Source organism: Fusarium pseudograminearum, chromosome 4, assembly GCF_000303195.2.
Source record: "Fusarium pseudograminearum CS3096 chromosome 4, whole genome shotgun sequence".
NCBI classification, from domain to species: Eukaryota; Fungi; Ascomycota; class Sordariomycetes; order Hypocreales; family Nectriaceae; genus Fusarium; species Fusarium pseudograminearum.
This window is the reverse complement of record NC_031954.1, coordinates 498,536-515,319: the sequence shown is the minus strand read 5'-3', so window position 1 is coordinate 515,319 and position 16,784 is coordinate 498,536. Positions and strand designations below refer to the sequence as shown.

Genomic DNA, 16,784 nt, shown 5'->3' with positions numbered 1-16,784 from the left:
GGTCAAGTAAGGCAGCTATTATGTAGACTGATGGATCTTCAAGTCTTGAATAGGAAGTCGAGTAGATGATCTTGATCAAGGGTTGAAGTGACTGGTCATAGAGACAAGATATGGGGGAAAAAGTCGGTAATGCAACAATGGCATTGTTTGAGTCTACGCTAGAGAGTTAAGTCTAAGTCTAAGTCTAAGTTGTGAACAACATCTAAATCCGTCTTGAACCAACTTTCCAAGTATGGACTGTAACCCTCAGAGTTGCATTCACAACAGCTTGACATTCCAAGAATAAACCACACCTTCATCCTCAATGGCCCGTGTTTCCCCCCTGGTCACAAACGCCGCCTCACCTTTCGTCTCGCCATACCCCGGGACCTGCAGTAGCCCACCACCAAAAAGACATTATACGGGAAGTTTATAAAGTTCAAACACGTAAATATGCAAGCCACACCTTTGTTGCCTCTCCCGGTAATAACCACTCTTTGACCTGTGGTTGGCTTCTGCACCAAGATCTACGCTACCCGACTAGGCCCCTGTACCTGATCTGCCCCCTGTTATTTTAAGCATAATCCCTGCTCCTTATCTTTTCATCCCTGTCGTTTGAGTGTGACAAATATCTGCTTATTTTATTTCGTCCCGAGACGTCGTGTAACACATCGGGTCGTAGCCGTCACCGTAAATACCAGCCCGCAGATCCTGAAATCATCTGTGAACCTGTAAACTCCCCCACTGCAGTTGAACTGTACAGTGGTTGGTTGGATGATGATATTTTAGGTAGTGCATTGCAGTTACTGTGCATTTAGGTGGTGAGAGTGAAACAATAGTCACGATATATCTAAGAGTCATGACGCATTTTCCTGCGTGAATACGAACGACTTTTTTCTTCCTTTCTTTTCCGTCTCTCGCTTATGCTACAGTTACTGATCAAGTCTAGCTTCAGGAACTTTCTATTTTTCGAGTCACATTTTATGCATGTTCGCTTTCGGCCGTGCCACGTATGTTTGGGATAGAGACATCAGATCATGGATATCGATCGACAGTTTGTTGAGAAGCAAAGAAACTTAAAAAAATAAAGTCATGTTGATCAATCTAGATTAGTCGAATTAATGCGAAACAGAGATGTACGGTTAAATGACAGACAATATATTAACTTTTATAAAAAAAAAGAAAACCAACAAGCATCAGCTTATAACCCGCGTCCACAGAGTGACACATTAATCCTAGAGACAAGGATGAGAAAGTAAATACTAATATCCCCGAACAGCGTTTCCGTCGTATTACCCAAACCTCCGCAAGCCTCTCCCGTCCTAGTCACACCGGGATGGATCCCCCCTAATATTGCACTATTGACGGGTAGATATTCTTCAAGTGCACGTTCCAAAGCCCTTTTGACATCCAGTTCCACAGTGGGTTGCGCTACTGCCGCTGTGATAATGTCAGTGAGATTCCATCTTACGATAGCGGCTACTTACCAGTATCCGTACTGGGAGCAGCACGTCTTGGATCCATAGTTTCTGCACGAAGCATTGACTTCGGAGCCGCAGACACCGTTTGTAGTGTCGTGGACGCCACCACCTGAGGGAGGGGTACATGTGCCAAAGTCGGCGTCGCAACCTGTTCCGCAGTAGCTCGCACTCGAACCGCTAAGAACAACGTTAGCAAGGATGTCCCGACACGGGGAGGCAAAAAGAAACAAGCTTACCAGTAACCATAGAACGAACAGCAGCTACCAAATGCAGACCCCTGGCAAGTGTAGCCAGTGTCACCGCCGCATTTCTGATTGGGAGAAATGACAAGTCCTCCGGTAGCCGTAGCCTTGGTGGTAGAAGTCACTTTGGTGGGTGGTACAGTCTGAGTAGCAGCCGCAGTCGAGGTGCTGGTGACATCTCGGTCTCGCGAGGCAGTTCGGTACCAATTCGCCCGAGGGTCACCAAGACATTCTCCGACAGTGACCAGCCTGTATCCGCGGCTTCGGGCTGTATCAATCATGTACGAAGTCAAGTTGTGCACGGTCTGGTCGTGGACATCATGAGCAAGGACAATGTACTGATTGCTGGCAGAGTTGGTAGACACGCCCGCAGAGTACCTGTTCTTGGAGTTCTGGATCAGCTGGGGACTGTCATTCTCGTAGTCCTTGGTGTCGACGTTCTGGTCCACGACATGGTAGCCCAGTCTGGACATCTCAGCTAGGCAACCCGATCCAGCGTTGCACTCGAGGTAGGGGGGACGCATGTAGGTTGGGATCCAGCCAAACAGGTTGCGAAAGGACATTTCGTTGTAGATCATCTCAGATGTTCGGATGGTGCTGTTGACCGTGTTCAGGTTGCGATGGGTCCAGGTGTGGCTGGCGATGTGATGGCCTGCAGTGTGCATGCGCCTCATCACAGCAGGCCATGGGTTGGAAGAGTCGTCCATGTGGCCCTTGGCCCTGTTGTTACCAGCAACAAAGAACGTGGCCTTGACATTCTTCGAGTCAAGGAGATCCAAAATGTCATTGGTGTAGGTGAGGGGGCCATCATCGAATGTGAGAGCAATCACACCAGGGGTAGTGCAAGTCTTGATGATGCTTCCTACATAGATTCTGTAAGCATCACGATGGTATAATCGGGCATTCAACACATACCATACGGGACACTGCCAATCTTGGGTCGAGAAATGCTCTCCGTGCTGCTTCCACTCGGTCCGAAACTGGTCCAACGTCAGCCTTTCATGCTCTGCAGAGCTCGGATTTGCCAATTCCCATTGCCGATTCCAATATTGAGGCAAAAGACTTACAAAGTATCACAAGAATCACTGTATTCGAGCTGGCAAGCCGATCCACCACAAAAGTCTCCCGTCGTTCCGCAGAAGCCACTCTCCGAACAACAGGATCCAGGATTGCACGAGCCAATCCCAGGACCACACTCAGCACGCTTTCTCAGCTTCGAATGTCGCGGCGACAGAATGTCGTCGACTCCGTAGACAGGTCCTGCGAGGACAGCCCCTGCATGCAAGAGCAGCAGGGAGCCAAGGGTGATGGAACAGCTGTTCTTCATTGTGAAATGCAGTAAACGAGAGTAAAAAGACGGGTGCAAAGCGATGATGCAAAACTGATTGTAAAGCACGGAAGGGAATGCGAGCGGCCGGACTGTAATTGTAGTGAAGTCCGTTGAGCGGAGACAGAGTTTTATCTACATGGGGTTGACAGAGACAGGCCGGCCGGGCATGACTGCAGCTTCCTTCAGCCAAACAATAATTAATTTCAGACTATCAGACGTATCGAACGCCAAAAGTCGTTGCATAGCTTGAACACGAGAAGACTACAACCAGCTAGGTTGTGTTGGATGTACTAGCCCGATATCCTTGACCTCCATCCCAGACCATGCCCACCATACTATTGACAGACAATGGTGATCCACGTCGAAGGAACATCAACAATAAGCCCGCCCGCCAGCCATCATCAGGTGAGGCCTGTCTCTGATTTATTGTTTTTCTTTTCTTTCGAGCAGGCCATGTGTCGAACATGCTGATACGAAGGTGGAGAAATGCTTCCCAATGTGCAGACAATAGACTGTCCATTGCAGCTTGCCTCGGATACATTGTCGCCGTGAACTTGCTGGCTGATATGACTGTCAGTTATCACACACAGACCTTTTCATCATCCGGTAGAAAGAATGCGTCGAGCAAAAGAGTGACCGAGAAGAAGCATGATTCCTGGGAAAACACAGATGCAAGGCACCTGCAGCTATCCATTCTTTTTTTCTCAATCTTTCCAGTCGGATTATCCGACCGGTCTTGGCAGACTCGTATTGATTGACAAGTTTCTATTTTTCTTTCTTGTGCGTCGTTGTACCACACCTTGCAACAGGTCAAAAAGTAAGCTGCTTATCTGAACTCGTCCAATCGACAGGGGCGTCCCTGAATTGACATTGGGTTAAAAGAATTGCTGGGAACACTGCATGGAATCTTGAGCTTAATGTCATCGGGAAGATGAATGATTGACGTGTTCTGCCAACATGCTTTTTTTCAGCTGAACTACAGCATTATTGTGTGACAATTCCCTGCAAAAACGAATGAGCAGCCTTGCCAAGTTGGATCATCGTTCCCGTTTTCCGTTGTCGGGTTGAGGTCGCAACATATCCCCTGTGCGCCACATTTTATGCACCTGGAAGATCTGCTCCTGGGTTGCTCTTCCGTCTTGACCGGTATCACAGTGGGTCTTGTCGCATAATAATCCATGGCTCTTTCATGTCTGATGTGCCGATCAAGCTCAGTCGAATTTAAAAATGGATTTTGCGGATAAATTGGTAATCATGGACATCTGCAGGACTGTCTTGGCATCGGAAAGTCATACTCGTCAGCCCGCAACCTTGAGCTATGTCTCATCGAGAACCAGCAAGTCTCAGATCAAAGTCTTGAATGAATTGTATCAGTTCAAGACAGTCCGATATTGCTTCTTATGTGAGCTTCCGCGCGGCTGGGCGTATCCTCACGCGCTAATCGATCGGAAATGGGAATCTCCTTCGTTACGCTTTGGACATGCATCCTCATGAAGTGATCCAAACTCGGTATCCTTGGACTCAGGATACGCCCTCGTAACTCTGTGCAACACCTGAGTTGAGCTAAAAAAGAAATGACAGTTCAGGCACGTTAGCTGAAAGAGATGCAGTGTTTCCAGTCTAGTCGAGTCCTTGCATAGCATACAGGGGAGTGATCAAGGAATCTGTGAGGCTTTCATGGATCTTGGCAAGGTTTCCTTCTTTTCTAGGCCGTGTTGCGAGGTGGCGGTTGCTAGTTTCGGTTTTCGTTGTGATTTCGCAACCGTAGATGGGATGTTGTTTGGGGTGATGTGAAGATCCTGCGTGGTCGGGTGCATTTCGTATGATGGAGCTGGTCAGGGGCAGCAGGTACTCCGGTCGTTGGGGACAAACTCCCACTCTGGGGGTATCGGGGGTATCGAGGTAGCTGGCGAAAAAAGTCCCCTCGAGTTGAGGCCTGACGCCGCTCAGTACCGACACTGAGCTGACGTGGGGAGAGAGAGCACGGCACAGTTCTGGATTAGCCGGCCGTGTGTCTGTATGTGTTATGATGTCTGGACGAGTCGATCGATATCCTTGATACGAGCCTGGTGTCGTCGGGATGGATACATATGCTGCTGTTGAGCCCCAATGGATTTCCCGAACCTCTCTTCACTCCACTCCATTCACTCGCTACCTTGTCGATCGTTACCATCATGACCCAGGTTCTTTCAAAAAGTCTCCTCATCCAGGGGCTACCCTTTGTTAGCCACCAGACAGACACAAAGTCATGGAACTTCTCTAGTCGAGAATACTACGACATCACACCTCCCAGTGAGGTCTCTGAGACTGAAGATGCGTTCCAGGACGTCGTGACGCACTCCATTGACACAACTGCTGAGCCACTTGTGGCTGTCATTGGTGTTGGTTATGTCGGTGAACATCTTGTCGATGTCTTTTCGAGGAACCATGATGTCCTTGGATACGATGTATCAGAGGCCAGGACACTGCAGTTGGCTAAGAAGCAAGCTGTCGGTAGTCGGGCGAGATTCACATGCAAAGCCTCAGACCTTGCCAAGGCCACTCACTTTCTGATCTCGGTGCCAACTCTCCTTCTTGACAACAAAACCATCGACTCATCTTTCCTCCAAAGTGCCATCAATGTCGTCAGGCTTTATGGACGCCAGGGTGCTGTTGTCGTCGTGGAGAGTTCAGTTGCGGTGGGCATGACACGAGCTCTTCTTGGTTCTTTGGCCAAAGAACGCGGCTTCTACGCTGGCATGTCTCCGGAACGCGTTGACCCTGGCCGTGTCGAGCCACCAGCGCATTCGATCCCCAAGATCGTCTCTGGACTTGACGACATTGTACCTGGGTCGCTGGATGCCATCATTCGTCTCTACTCCAAGAGTTTTGACAATGTTGTTCCTGTATCGAAGCCAGAAGTCGCCGAGATGATGAAGCTGTACGAGAACTGTCAACGCATGGTCTGCATCGCCTATGCCAACGAGATGGCTGATGCCTGCGGTCCACACGGTATTGACCCGTATGAGGTCTGTCGCGCAGCTTCCACCAAGCCCTTTGGCTATCTGCCCTTTTCACCAGGTCTGGGAGTTGGTGGACACTGCATTCCCGTCAACCCGTGGTATCTTCTCTCCAACAGCCAATTCCCCTTCCTACGAGCTGCTGCTGAAAAGATGCATGCCCGACCATCTGAGATTGCGCAGCGCGCCGTCTCGCGTCTCTGCAACAGCGACGATACCGGGTTGAAGCCCCGCGTTCTCGTTGTCGGAATCGGATTCAAGCGTGGACAATCTCATCTTGCAAACTCGCCTGGTCTTGAGCTGGCTAAGAAATTAGTCGAGACGAACAAGGTCGACGTTGCTTGGGCTGACCCTTTGGTGGCGCAGGAGGCTGTGCCTCAGATCAAGCGCCTGCCTGAATCGGACTGGACAGTTGAAGCACTGGAACGTGACTTTGACATGGTTATCGTCGCATTCCGTCAAGACGGTCTTGATTTTGATGTACTGGATCAAGTTCGAGGAGTCTTGGTTGAGCGTTGGTGTATTTGAGGTGGGAGGAAGGAAGCGGTGGGGTAAAGCTTAAAAGGAACGGTCAACAAACACGACGAACTATTGTTTGCTCTTTCTTAATTAGAACGTTTTGTTAATTATTTCTTTCTGTTATTCTCTAATTAGTCACTAAAATAATTAAAACGAGGTTATTGATGGGAACTATTTTACTGTCCATGGTATTAAAAGGTGACTTAATTGTTGTGACTCACTCGTCGTTCCTCGTATCTGTGTTGTTTGCCCTGCAAGTGCATCCATCCTTCACTTGTGTTGTTGGGCACGTTACATGACTCTATTCACACATTAGCTTGCGGCGTGGTCAACTCAGCCCGGCGCAGTCACTCAACCCAAGCTATATATTTCTTGCGATTCCCTCATTAGCATTGGCATCACAGCTAACAATCCCATATCCAAAATGGCCCATCAGGCAGAAAGACTACCGTGGCAAGCTTTGGCCTCCATCTTCGACTTGAAGCCTACCAACCCCTGTCAACACGATGCTCCCAACCTGCATCCACGAGATGAACCAGAGACAAGACAAAAGCTATCTCAATTTCTCGACGCATTCATCAAAAATGCTTCTTTAGATGCGCAACGAGAGCGCAAGAAGTACCCGGAGAAATGCGATCCTCTCGACGTTGGCGTCTTTTTAAAGAGCATGACTGGCGAGGATGAGGATGAAGGTCCACGGGCGCAGTATGACAACCCCCCAAAGGAACATGTTATTTTGACGGACGAATTGGTCGACAAGATCACACCAACAGTCCAACGGTGGTATCCCAAGAACAAAGACGGTTCTGTGTCTTCAAAGTTTGATCAGGGACTACAATGTCCGCACATCAATGATTCCGACAAGTGCGAGTGCGTGCTGCCGCGCAAAGAGCGTCAACTCGCAGCTTTCCAAAGAGACTACTATCCCAACGACTGTTTTGAGTTTTACGGCCACAACGGCGAGGCATATCGCAATTTGGAATTTGTCAAAACACTAATACTACTCGGAGAAATGGATCCAGTACTCCAGGTCTGCTCAACGGATGAGTGTTATTTGGCTAAATGGTGGAACGCCGGTCCATGCTATTGTGAGGATTTCACCCTGGGATGGGATATGATATGCGACTATGCTATCAAGATGTATCTGACTCTCAATATCCTCTACTGTTTTCCGGAAACATGGCAGACCGGCGACGGTTCACCTGTTGACGACTACCGTGGCCTCGCATCATACCAGATGGCTATCCGGCTTTGCACGCTCTCCTCAGGGTGTCAGGTCGCGACATATCCTCACAGAGACGTATTTGGCATTCAAGACAAGCAATTCGACACCTATCCAAAGCCATTCGACATGTCTCGGTGGAAGCAATATCTAAAGGTAGATGATTCATTTGTGTCTCGGGCAGACTGGGACCTGGGTCCCGAGTTCGTCAAACCTTTGACCTACAAGCTGAAATTCTACCCATACGGACTAATAACCTACGACGAGTTGCTTAACTTTGAGAAACCAGCCTCTTATCAACCCCACACAAACGATGTCTCTCATGTCAGATGGATGCTGGGCCAAAAGGGTCTACCAACAGAGCTAGTCGACAGCATTATCACAACAGCCGGATATAGCCCTGGGCGAAGTTTGCCTGTCGACGGCAGACCGTTTCATCCTGGAAACAAGGCCGAGCTGGACCGTTACCTTGAGGAATGCTGGCAGCTCATTGTCCGGTGTTTCATGCTCGGTCGTGAACTAGAGAATGAGGATGTGGATTTTGAGAAGCGCATACGACGCCTGTTCAAGGCCTGCATTCAGGAGGTCTTCAGATGCGATTGTAATGGGAGTGTTGAGCTGTTTTATAATTTTGATGGCCAGTTTTGATGATTGAGCAACCTTTGTTGAAGCATTTATATAACTCTAGGCTATCTAATACTTAATCTACCGAAAGGGCTACAGACACATCATCTTAATGTGTCTAACATAATATATCATAATGAATATCTTTGAACAATACAACTTCTCCAGGGGATATTGCTACTTTTCTTTCTTTGGCTTGGGGCAATTGTAATGCTTGTAGCTTGAGACAGCACTGATTTAATGGTGAATAAAAATATTAGACCAGCTTTAGTATATATACAATCTAATAAATCATCAGTATCTTTATCTGATATTCTTTTAGTCCCTATTTTTTATTGACTCTGCCACCATCCCTACCTAAACATGTTCTTTAATCTGCCCACGTATTTTAGAAGCCTTCAACAAATACCCATGTCTTTCAGTATACTCGGTGTTTCCGCCACAAGGTGCCCTCCCCGTGTAGGTTAAAGATTCGATGAATCATAAAATCAAGGTCTCGGTGGAACTTTCGATCCAGACAAACGTGTACGATTTACCAACTGCATTCCCAGTAAAAACTCAACCTTAAGACGAAAAGACCAGTCCATAGCCTGCACTATTGCGACACTCACTCCAGCACACCAAATGATACCAATAGGCGGTATAGGATTGTATGTGGGGCTCATAGGTAGGGCTCTTTATAACTGCCGGGCCGCTACTCTAACCTCCCTTACTCTCATCTCATCTACCTTGACTCTATTTCATCACGATGCAAATAAACGACGAGATATGGCATTACATATTCTCTTATTTCGAGTATCCTATGCCGCCAAATAGCTAGCACAAGGACCATGATTAAGACGAGGACAGATAGAGACGACAACCTACACTACTTGCACTTTGTCTCGTCAACCATCAATTTCGACGTGTTGCGCAAAATCTACTATACCGATCTATCCTGATGGAAAGCGACTCCATTCTGGGCAAGGGAGATCGAAGTCCATACGTTCGTCTGCTGAAGACCCTCGCCGACAAGCCCATCCTTGCTGGAAAGATCCGTGCTCTCCGGCTTTCAAAGGCTGAACCTGAATTCGACAACATACACAAAATTCGTGCAGCATTGCAAAACTTGACGCTGGATTGGAGCCTAGTAGGACGGCTGAGAAGATGTCTCAATCGTTCCGGCGCTGCTTCTCTCCTCCTAGCGCACGCGCCTCAAGTCGAGCTTGTCGAATGCGAGATGGCCAACTGCAAGTCTGGTATCCCGTGGATGTTGAGCGGCATCCTCGGGTTGGAGGATAAGGTCGACTTTCATAATGAAATCCGCAGGATCGACGACCGTTTTGCTTTCCTCGTTGAGGAAGCAAAGTTGTTCTTCAACTCGGATCCACGAAATATGAACACCCAGCTTACAGGCCGTCTGAGGAATAAGTCTGTCAACTACAGCCCACTTCAAAACTTGAGAGAGGTACGAATCATGGCCAAAGACGTGAAGGAAGCATTCCTTCTAGCCTGGTCGATCGAACCGATCCTTCTTAACCCAAATCTCAAGACATTGCGCACTCGTGGCGTCGACTGGTACATGGATGAGAAGGAAATGTTCGTCTGGCCGACCCATCAAAGCAACCTAGAATGTCTTGACCTTCAGCAGACGATTTTAGACGGCAACACCCTTAAGAAAATCATGACGCGCTGTCCAAAGCTAAAAAGTCTGTTCATAGACTTGGCGGACTTGTATACAAAGCGTGATGATAGTGTTCCCGACGACAACCTTCGCGGCGGCAGAAGTCACTATGGTAGTGACAGCGACGATGAAGAGCAATACGATGACGGTAGTTTTTCAGATCCTGATGCTCGCCATGGTGATCCAGTTTGCGACGTTGATGTTAATCTAACAGACATTAGCAATGTTCTTCGAGAGCATGGAGGCAATATCGAAGAACTTGCCTTCTGCACTTTCCTCTACGAGCAAGATTGGATATATTATAGTTGGGGAGGCATTGGGTCACTCCGCGAGCTCACAAAACTGCGATATCTAAAGATTGAGCACTGGAAACTCCTGGGATCCCAGGACGACGACTTGTACGACAACCATTCCATGAATTCATCCGCGCCCTCTTTAAAATACAAGCGCTTCAGCGATGTTCTACCAGCCTCGATCGAAACACTTTATATTTACAACATCGACGTTCACCCTGGTGCGAGTTATAAGATAGATGAAGCAGAAACGATCAACGCTTTAGTCAAGGCATTTTTGGCTGAAGCTGAGACCTGGGCGCCCAATCTTCAAAAGATAGTGGTGGAGTGGTGGCAGTCTACATGGAAATGGGAGGATTTCTGTGAAAGAGACTGGTCCCGAGAGACAGTAGATGATGGGTGGGATATCAAATTTATAGAGGCGCCATTTGAGCATGAGCTTCCTGAGGAACATCATAAAATGATTCATGTCATATTGACCAAGAAGGAAAAGGGGCGCAATTAGAGAGGGCCATGCAATTGAGTAGATTCATACAGGAAGATTGATCCATCAGCAATCATTTCCTCAGGTCGTTAGGTGTTTCTGGCATTTCGGATGAGATTCTGTCATATCAGCTTATCACAAATAAGACTCATCAGTCTCGCTTATCTTCACAGTCAGACCGACGTTACTGGTCACCCAAGTTCAACAGCGCACCAGTGAAGTCTTACTAAACATGGTTCGATGCCCTCATCTTCCTCTCAAACGCTCAGACTATCTGTACCTCGTTCTCGCTGTTAGTTACTTTATCATCAGTACTTTGGTAGTAATACCTGTCGCAGATATAGTCGTCAACATACGACACTGCCTACAAACACCATTGCGAACCATCAAATACCAACAAGATCAAGAAATAAAAGACAAAAACAACGCAAAAAAGGCAAAATCGACGCAGTCATCTTTGTTAGCTACGGCAGCCTGGCTCAGCCTGCATCACCACACCCCCTCTTCAACTGTCCTTTTTACTATTGGTCAACAAGGACCAACTGACCACTCAACGCATACAGATACAGTTACATCGAGGGTCTTTTTTCTCTACCAACGAGGCTAGTCATCTCATACAGCATCTTGGAATTTCCAGTTTCGGGGTGCAGATGTCTTTGGGGTCCATCTTAAAGGGCTGGATATAACCGTGGGACCAAACAGGAGCAGCATCAGCAGACTACATGTCTCGCGGGATGGTTGCCTGTTATGTGAGACATTGCAGTATGTGAGACTTAGAAGACTTGTTTTCTCTGTAAATAAGACAATACGGCCCCCGAAACTTTCTTTTTCTTTTGCACTTTTCTGTGAATACCTTCACTTCTTCACTTTTTGTCTCACCATGGTCGTTCCCCACATGGTCATCCGCCAAGAGGCCCAAGTCATAACTCAGACGGTTGAGCTCCCCTCCACAACTTACACCACGTACGTCACACTAGGCGTGGTCTCGGCTGCAGCCACGGACCGTCCCGTCGCAGTCCCATCCCAGCACAGTGGCGATGGTCTCAGCGGTGCTGAAATCGGTGCCATCGTCGGAGCTGTCGTTGGGTTTTTCATCCTCTCTTTCGTCGTGGTATGTTGCTGCTGTCGGCGACCGAAGAAGCAGGTTAAGAAGAGGAGGAGTTATCGCAGCTATTCTGGCTCGGAAGATGATTGGTCGGTTGTGATGCCGCATGAGGGTTGGACGAGGCCTGTGCCTGTTGTTATCCCGAGGCCTACGCCGGTGCAGTATCCGCCTCCAACTGCGCAAAGAGAGCAGGTTCCTGGGGGGCCAAAGTTTCCCACTTATAGGGCGATTCCTATTCCCAATCCTAGGAGGGCAGCTTCGAATCTTCCTCGAACTTATCGGTGATGAATTACGTTGTGAGCGGGCTTTGAGATGTGAATGGGTTATGATGAGTGTCAGGCAGAGTCGTCGCTTGTCAAAGCAGATGGATCAAAAGAAGCATATGGCTGATGGTGTTTATGATGGCATGAGCGAGCGGGCATTCCCTTACGAGTCACGAAATAATGCAAAATGACATTTAATAATCACAAAATAATACTCAAACTGTAATTATACTATATACACGAATATTCATCATCATCTCATCTCATCATCACTCATCCCAACTCTCTCCTCAACCCATCACACATCAAACTTAAACAACCTCCTTGGTCTTATGGTTACACTTGTGCGAGTTGCTAGCAAGCGTCTTCTTCTTCTGCCACAACTCAAAACGCGCAGCAATAGCCCGCTTGTTCTTGGGGTTGGGAGTAGTCTTGTCACGCGCAGGAACGCCCTTGAGGCTTAGGGCAAACTGAGCAGCAGCGCGACCAGCAGTCTTGGTGTTGAGAGTGAGAGCATCCCAGTGGATGTTGTCAATGGTATCGCAGGCCAAGTGGTAGCATGGGTCGGTCTCTGCGTCGGCGCCGGTGAAGATGCCGGATGAGGGGATACCGAGGGCGATAAAGGCGGCGTAGTCGGAGGATTCACCAAACTCTCTGTTTAATATGTTAGTATCGTGATTGATTTGGAGGTATATAGGGTTGACACTTACTCCCACTGGACGGTCTTGCCCTTCTTGCGAAGCCAGGCAGCGAGGATATCACCACCGACTCTATCAGCGGGCTTGCTAGCTTGCACCCAGTACTGGGGCTTGGGAGAACCGATCATATCGTAGTTGAAGTAGAATCGGATGCTGTCGGCTTCCTTCTCAGTCAACTGCTCGCCATAAAAGTAAGATCCAGCAAGACCACTCCTGTATGTCGTGTCAGTCAACGGTAAATGTCTTGAGTTCTTGGTTACTTACTCTTCGGCACCCCACCAAGCGAAGCGGACCTTGTTCTTGTAACCAGTGTACTTGGTGAAAGACTTGGCAATCTCAAGGATACCGGCTGTTCCACTACCATCGTCGTTGATACCAGGACCTTCCTGGACACTGTCAAGATGAGCACCCATCATGACAACATTCTTAGGGTCACCCTGCTTTGTCTCAGCGATAATGTTCCAGGTCTCGCGGGTCTCATAAAACGAGTCCACCAGCAAAGTGACCTCGAGCGACTCGCCACCCTCAATGCGCTTCCTCCAAGCATTTCCGACCTCCTGAGGAATGACGCCAACGGGTACAATAAGCTTCAGGTTCTCGGCGCTGAGTGTAGCGCTGGTGATACCCTCACCAGGAGCGTTGTGAACGAGGAGAACGCCACGAGCACCAGCCTTCTTTGCGAGCTTGAGTTTGTCCGAGATGGCACATGAACCACGCTTGACGAGAACGAGCTTGTCCTTGGCATCAACACCCTCCCACTGGTCGGCGAAGCATCCAGATCCGCGGGTGTCGTCAATTGGCACAAGGGCCAGAGGAGCAGTCACACCACCAGCAGGTGTACCGACGTTGTAGATGAGAGTGATGACATAGACATCCTCGCCATCAGGTCCTCGCACCTGGATATCCCTCGTCTGCTCAAAGGTATAGTTGAAGGGTTGGATTTGAGTGTCAAGGTATTTCTTGTGCTTCTTGAGTTCCTTGTAGATGTAGTCGACCGAGGCCTTGTAGCCGGGGAGACCAAAGGCTCGGTTGCCGCCGTGCTTCTTGCCGATGTTGTTGAGGTCTACAAGAGTCTTTCGAAGTCTATGTCTGTTAGATCTGCCTATTGAATGAGATATTGTTTACTTACTTGGACTTTTTAATGTCACCTTCGACTTGGCTGGCTGTCAACTTCTTGGTAGCTGACACCTCTGAGAAGAGGAGAGCTCCGTAGAGCAAGGCATTGAAGAACTTCATGATTGATCAACCAATTGAGCCACAATGACTTGTATCAGAAACAATGCGACAGGCGGTCCGTTATATATGTTCCCGGCCAAGCCATTGCAAAGAGATAGACCAATTACAATGATCAATCACTCGTCATCTCTACTCCAAGAGGCAACACCAGCTTCTGTCTAGCTTGGCCTTAGCCTATCGGCACAGGATGCAAAAGTGGCAGGTCGTAGTACACAAAAGTCTTGGCATCGACTGGTGCTTATAACCCATGTTGATAGACAGCTCGTCAAGATAAGATCTACAAGGGAGGATAAACAAATGCGGGGGTGAAGCCAGGACCGGGGCGATGGTGATAGGTTCTGACACAAGTGGCGGGAGGAACTATTGTAAAGTGGTCAAGGACTTTTGAAAAGAGATGGTGAGTTGCTGTGAAAGAGATAGTCTGCTTACAGTGACTAAGAAGACTAGACGAAAGTTACATGGTTGATGGGAAAAGACAGAGGTTGGAGTCTTGTTGATGATCAGGTTACCAGATCATAACGTGCCATATGAGAAGTGCTCAGTGATGGAACACAATGACGTGATTCAGTCAGACAGTTTCATGATATCATCTAGTTTAACCATCTTCTGATTGGATTACAAGACACAAACACTGTTTCTATTATTAAATATGAACCATCAAGCCTCATCAATTAAAGACTCCTATTAAGCTTAACTTTGGCGATAGGCTACCGGGTAACTCTAACGGCTTTTTATCCCACTCACCGCCTACCGAATCAGGTATTTTTCTAGCCCGGTTCTAGAACGGTTTCCACAGGATAATCTCGGCATTGGCGGGGCAAAAAGTTCAAGAGACAGTTTCTGTCTGTCATACCGCTTCTGCCCCGCCACAGCCAAACAATCGTTCCGTCTCGTGGCGTGCTTTTTTTCTAAATTTAATTAATAAAGTGGTCTTCTTTTTCTTTTTTCTCTTTGTTTCTCTCTGTTCCTTTTCTATACAACTTACAGACCTAACAAACATGGCGTCTCAGGTTCCTCACGTCTTGCCTCGCGCTGCTACAGTCCATTCCGCGACTGAACTCATCGGCAACACCCCTCTTGTCCGACTCAACAAGATCCCCCAGTCGCTGGGTATCGAGTGCGATGTCTACGTCAAGCCAGAGCTCTTTAGCGCTGGTGGTAGCGTCAAGGATAGAATCGCTCTGCGCATGATCGAAGAGGCCGAGAAGAGCGGCCGCATCAAGCCTGGTGATACTCTGATTGAGCCCACCAGTGGAAACACGTAAGATTCACTACTAATCATGACATAAAGGCCTTGCTGACTCTCTAAACAGTGGTATCGGTTTGGCTCTCGTCGGTGCCATCAAGGGCTACAAGACAATCATCACCCTCCCCGAAAAGATGTCAGCCGAAAAGGTTTCCGTCCTCCGTGCCCTTGGCGCCACCATCATCCGTACTCCTACACAGGCTGCTTGGGACGCCCCCGAGTCTCACATCGGTGTTGCTCGGCGTCTCGAAAAGGAGCTTCCCAACGCCCACATCCTCGATCAGTACAGCAACAAGGACAACCCCAACGCCCACGAGTTTGGTACCGCCCAGGAGATCTGGGAGCAGACCGGTGGTAAAATCACTGCTCTCGTTGCTGGCGCTGGTACCGGTGGTACCATTACTGGTATTGCTCGCGGTCTCAAAAAGCACAACCAGGACATCAAGATCATCGCTGCTGATCCCCACGGCAGTATCCTTGCTCTGCCTGAGCTCCTGAACCAAGAGCACGTCAACGAGGGTTACAAGGTGGAGGGTATTGGATACGACTTTATCCCCGATGTCCTCGACCAGCACATTGTCGACAAGTGGTACAAGACAGATGACCGAGAGTCTTTCCACCTTGCTCGCCGACTCATTTCCGAGGAGGGTCTTCTCGTCGGTGGCAGCTCTGGTTCCGCCATGGCTGCTATGCTCCTCGCCGTCAAGGAGTACGGCTTCAAGAAGGGTGATGTCGTCGTTGTTGTCCTCCCCGACAGCATCCGAAGCTACCTCTCCAAGTTCGCCGACGACGACTGGCTCGCTGCCAACAACCTCCTCCCCGTCAACGGAGTCGAGTCCACCGTCAATGGCAACGGCGACAAGAAGAACACTGACCCCTACGAGGGCGCCACCATTGCTGCCCTGCGCCTCAAACCCGTCACATCCGTCGGTGCCACCTCTACCTGCTCCGAGGCCATCGAGACCATGCGCGACAAGGGTTTCGACCAGCTCCCCGTCCTCTCCGCCAGCGGAACCAAGCTCGTCGGTCTTGTTACCCTCGGTAACCTCCTGAGCTACATCTCCAGCGGCCGCGCCACGGGCCAGAGCTCCGTGTCGGACGTCATGTTCGATTTCGCCCGTCTCGACGAGATCGTCACTGACCCCCGCGAGTTCGCCTCTCCCATCAACCCCGGCAAGCGCAGGCAGTTTGTCGAGATCACAAAGGACACACCCCTCACCACCCTCAGCAAGTTCTTCGAGTGGAACAGTGCTGCCGTTGTGACCGAAACGTCGGGCGACTCCAAGTCTCTGTCCAAGCCCATTGCTGTCGTCACAAAGGTTGACCTCCTCACATGGATGATCAACAAGAAGTTGTAGAGAAAGAAAGAAAACCTCGCGAGAGGATAGGAACGAGTACTC

The 16,784-nt window shown here is 48.9% G+C and overlaps 7 protein-coding genes across 7 annotated transcripts; 5 read left to right on the top strand and 2 right to left on the bottom strand.

Moving 5' to 3' along the window:
* Positions 1–1,358: 1,358 nt before the first annotated feature.
* On the bottom strand, positions 1,359–3,029 carry FPSE_01707 (uncharacterized protein; the record flags this gene model as incomplete). Its single annotated transcript, XM_009254827.1, has 5 exons — positions 1,359–1,419; positions 1,467–1,637; positions 1,697–2,564; positions 2,618–2,682; positions 2,770–3,029. 5 exons carry the CDS (start codon positions 3,027–3,029, stop codon positions 1,359–1,361), a joined length of 1,425 nt encoding a protein of 474 aa, XP_009253102.1.
* A 2,177-nt stretch (positions 3,030–5,206) lies between these two features.
* Positions 5,207–6,559, top strand: FPSE_01708 (uncharacterized protein; the record flags this gene model as incomplete). Its single annotated transcript, XM_009254828.1, has 1 exon — positions 5,207–6,559. The coding sequence occupies one exon, from the start codon at positions 5,207–5,209 to the stop codon at positions 6,557–6,559; it is 1,353 nt and encodes a 450-aa protein (XP_009253103.1).
* A 415-nt stretch (positions 6,560–6,974) lies between these two features.
* Positions 6,975–8,420, top strand: FPSE_01709 (uncharacterized protein; the record flags this gene model as incomplete). Its single annotated transcript, XM_009254829.1, has 1 exon — positions 6,975–8,420. One exon carries the CDS (start codon positions 6,975–6,977, stop codon positions 8,418–8,420), a length of 1,446 nt encoding a protein of 481 aa, XP_009253104.1.
* Positions 8,421–9,336: 916 nt separating this feature from the next.
* On the top strand, positions 9,337–10,857 carry FPSE_01710 (uncharacterized protein; the record flags this gene model as incomplete). The annotated part of the gene is made up of 1 exon (XM_009254830.1): positions 9,337–10,857. The coding sequence occupies one exon, from the start codon at positions 9,337–9,339 to the stop codon at positions 10,855–10,857; it is 1,521 nt and encodes a 506-aa protein (XP_009253105.1).
* Positions 10,858–11,716: 859 nt separating this feature from the next.
* FPSE_01711 (uncharacterized protein) lies at positions 11,717–12,226 on the top strand (the record flags this gene model as incomplete). The annotated part of the gene is made up of 1 exon (XM_009254831.1): positions 11,717–12,226. One exon carries the CDS (start codon positions 11,717–11,719, stop codon positions 12,224–12,226), a length of 510 nt encoding a protein of 169 aa, XP_009253106.1.
* A 289-nt stretch (positions 12,227–12,515) lies between these two features.
* FPSE_01712 (uncharacterized protein) lies at positions 12,516–14,138 on the bottom strand (the record flags this gene model as incomplete). The annotated part of the gene is made up of 4 exons (XM_009254832.1): positions 12,516–12,858; positions 12,915–13,115; positions 13,167–13,985; positions 14,032–14,138. The coding sequence occupies 4 exons, from the start codon at positions 14,136–14,138 to the stop codon at positions 12,516–12,518; spliced, it is 1,470 nt and encodes a 489-aa protein (XP_009253107.1).
* A 998-nt stretch (positions 14,139–15,136) lies between these two features.
* FPSE_01713 (uncharacterized protein) lies at positions 15,137–16,742 on the top strand (the record flags this gene model as incomplete). The annotated part of the gene is made up of 2 exons (XM_009254833.1): positions 15,137–15,399; positions 15,452–16,742. 2 exons carry the CDS (start codon positions 15,137–15,139, stop codon positions 16,740–16,742), a joined length of 1,554 nt encoding a protein of 517 aa, XP_009253108.1.
* Between the last annotated feature and the right edge of the window lie 42 nt (positions 16,743–16,784).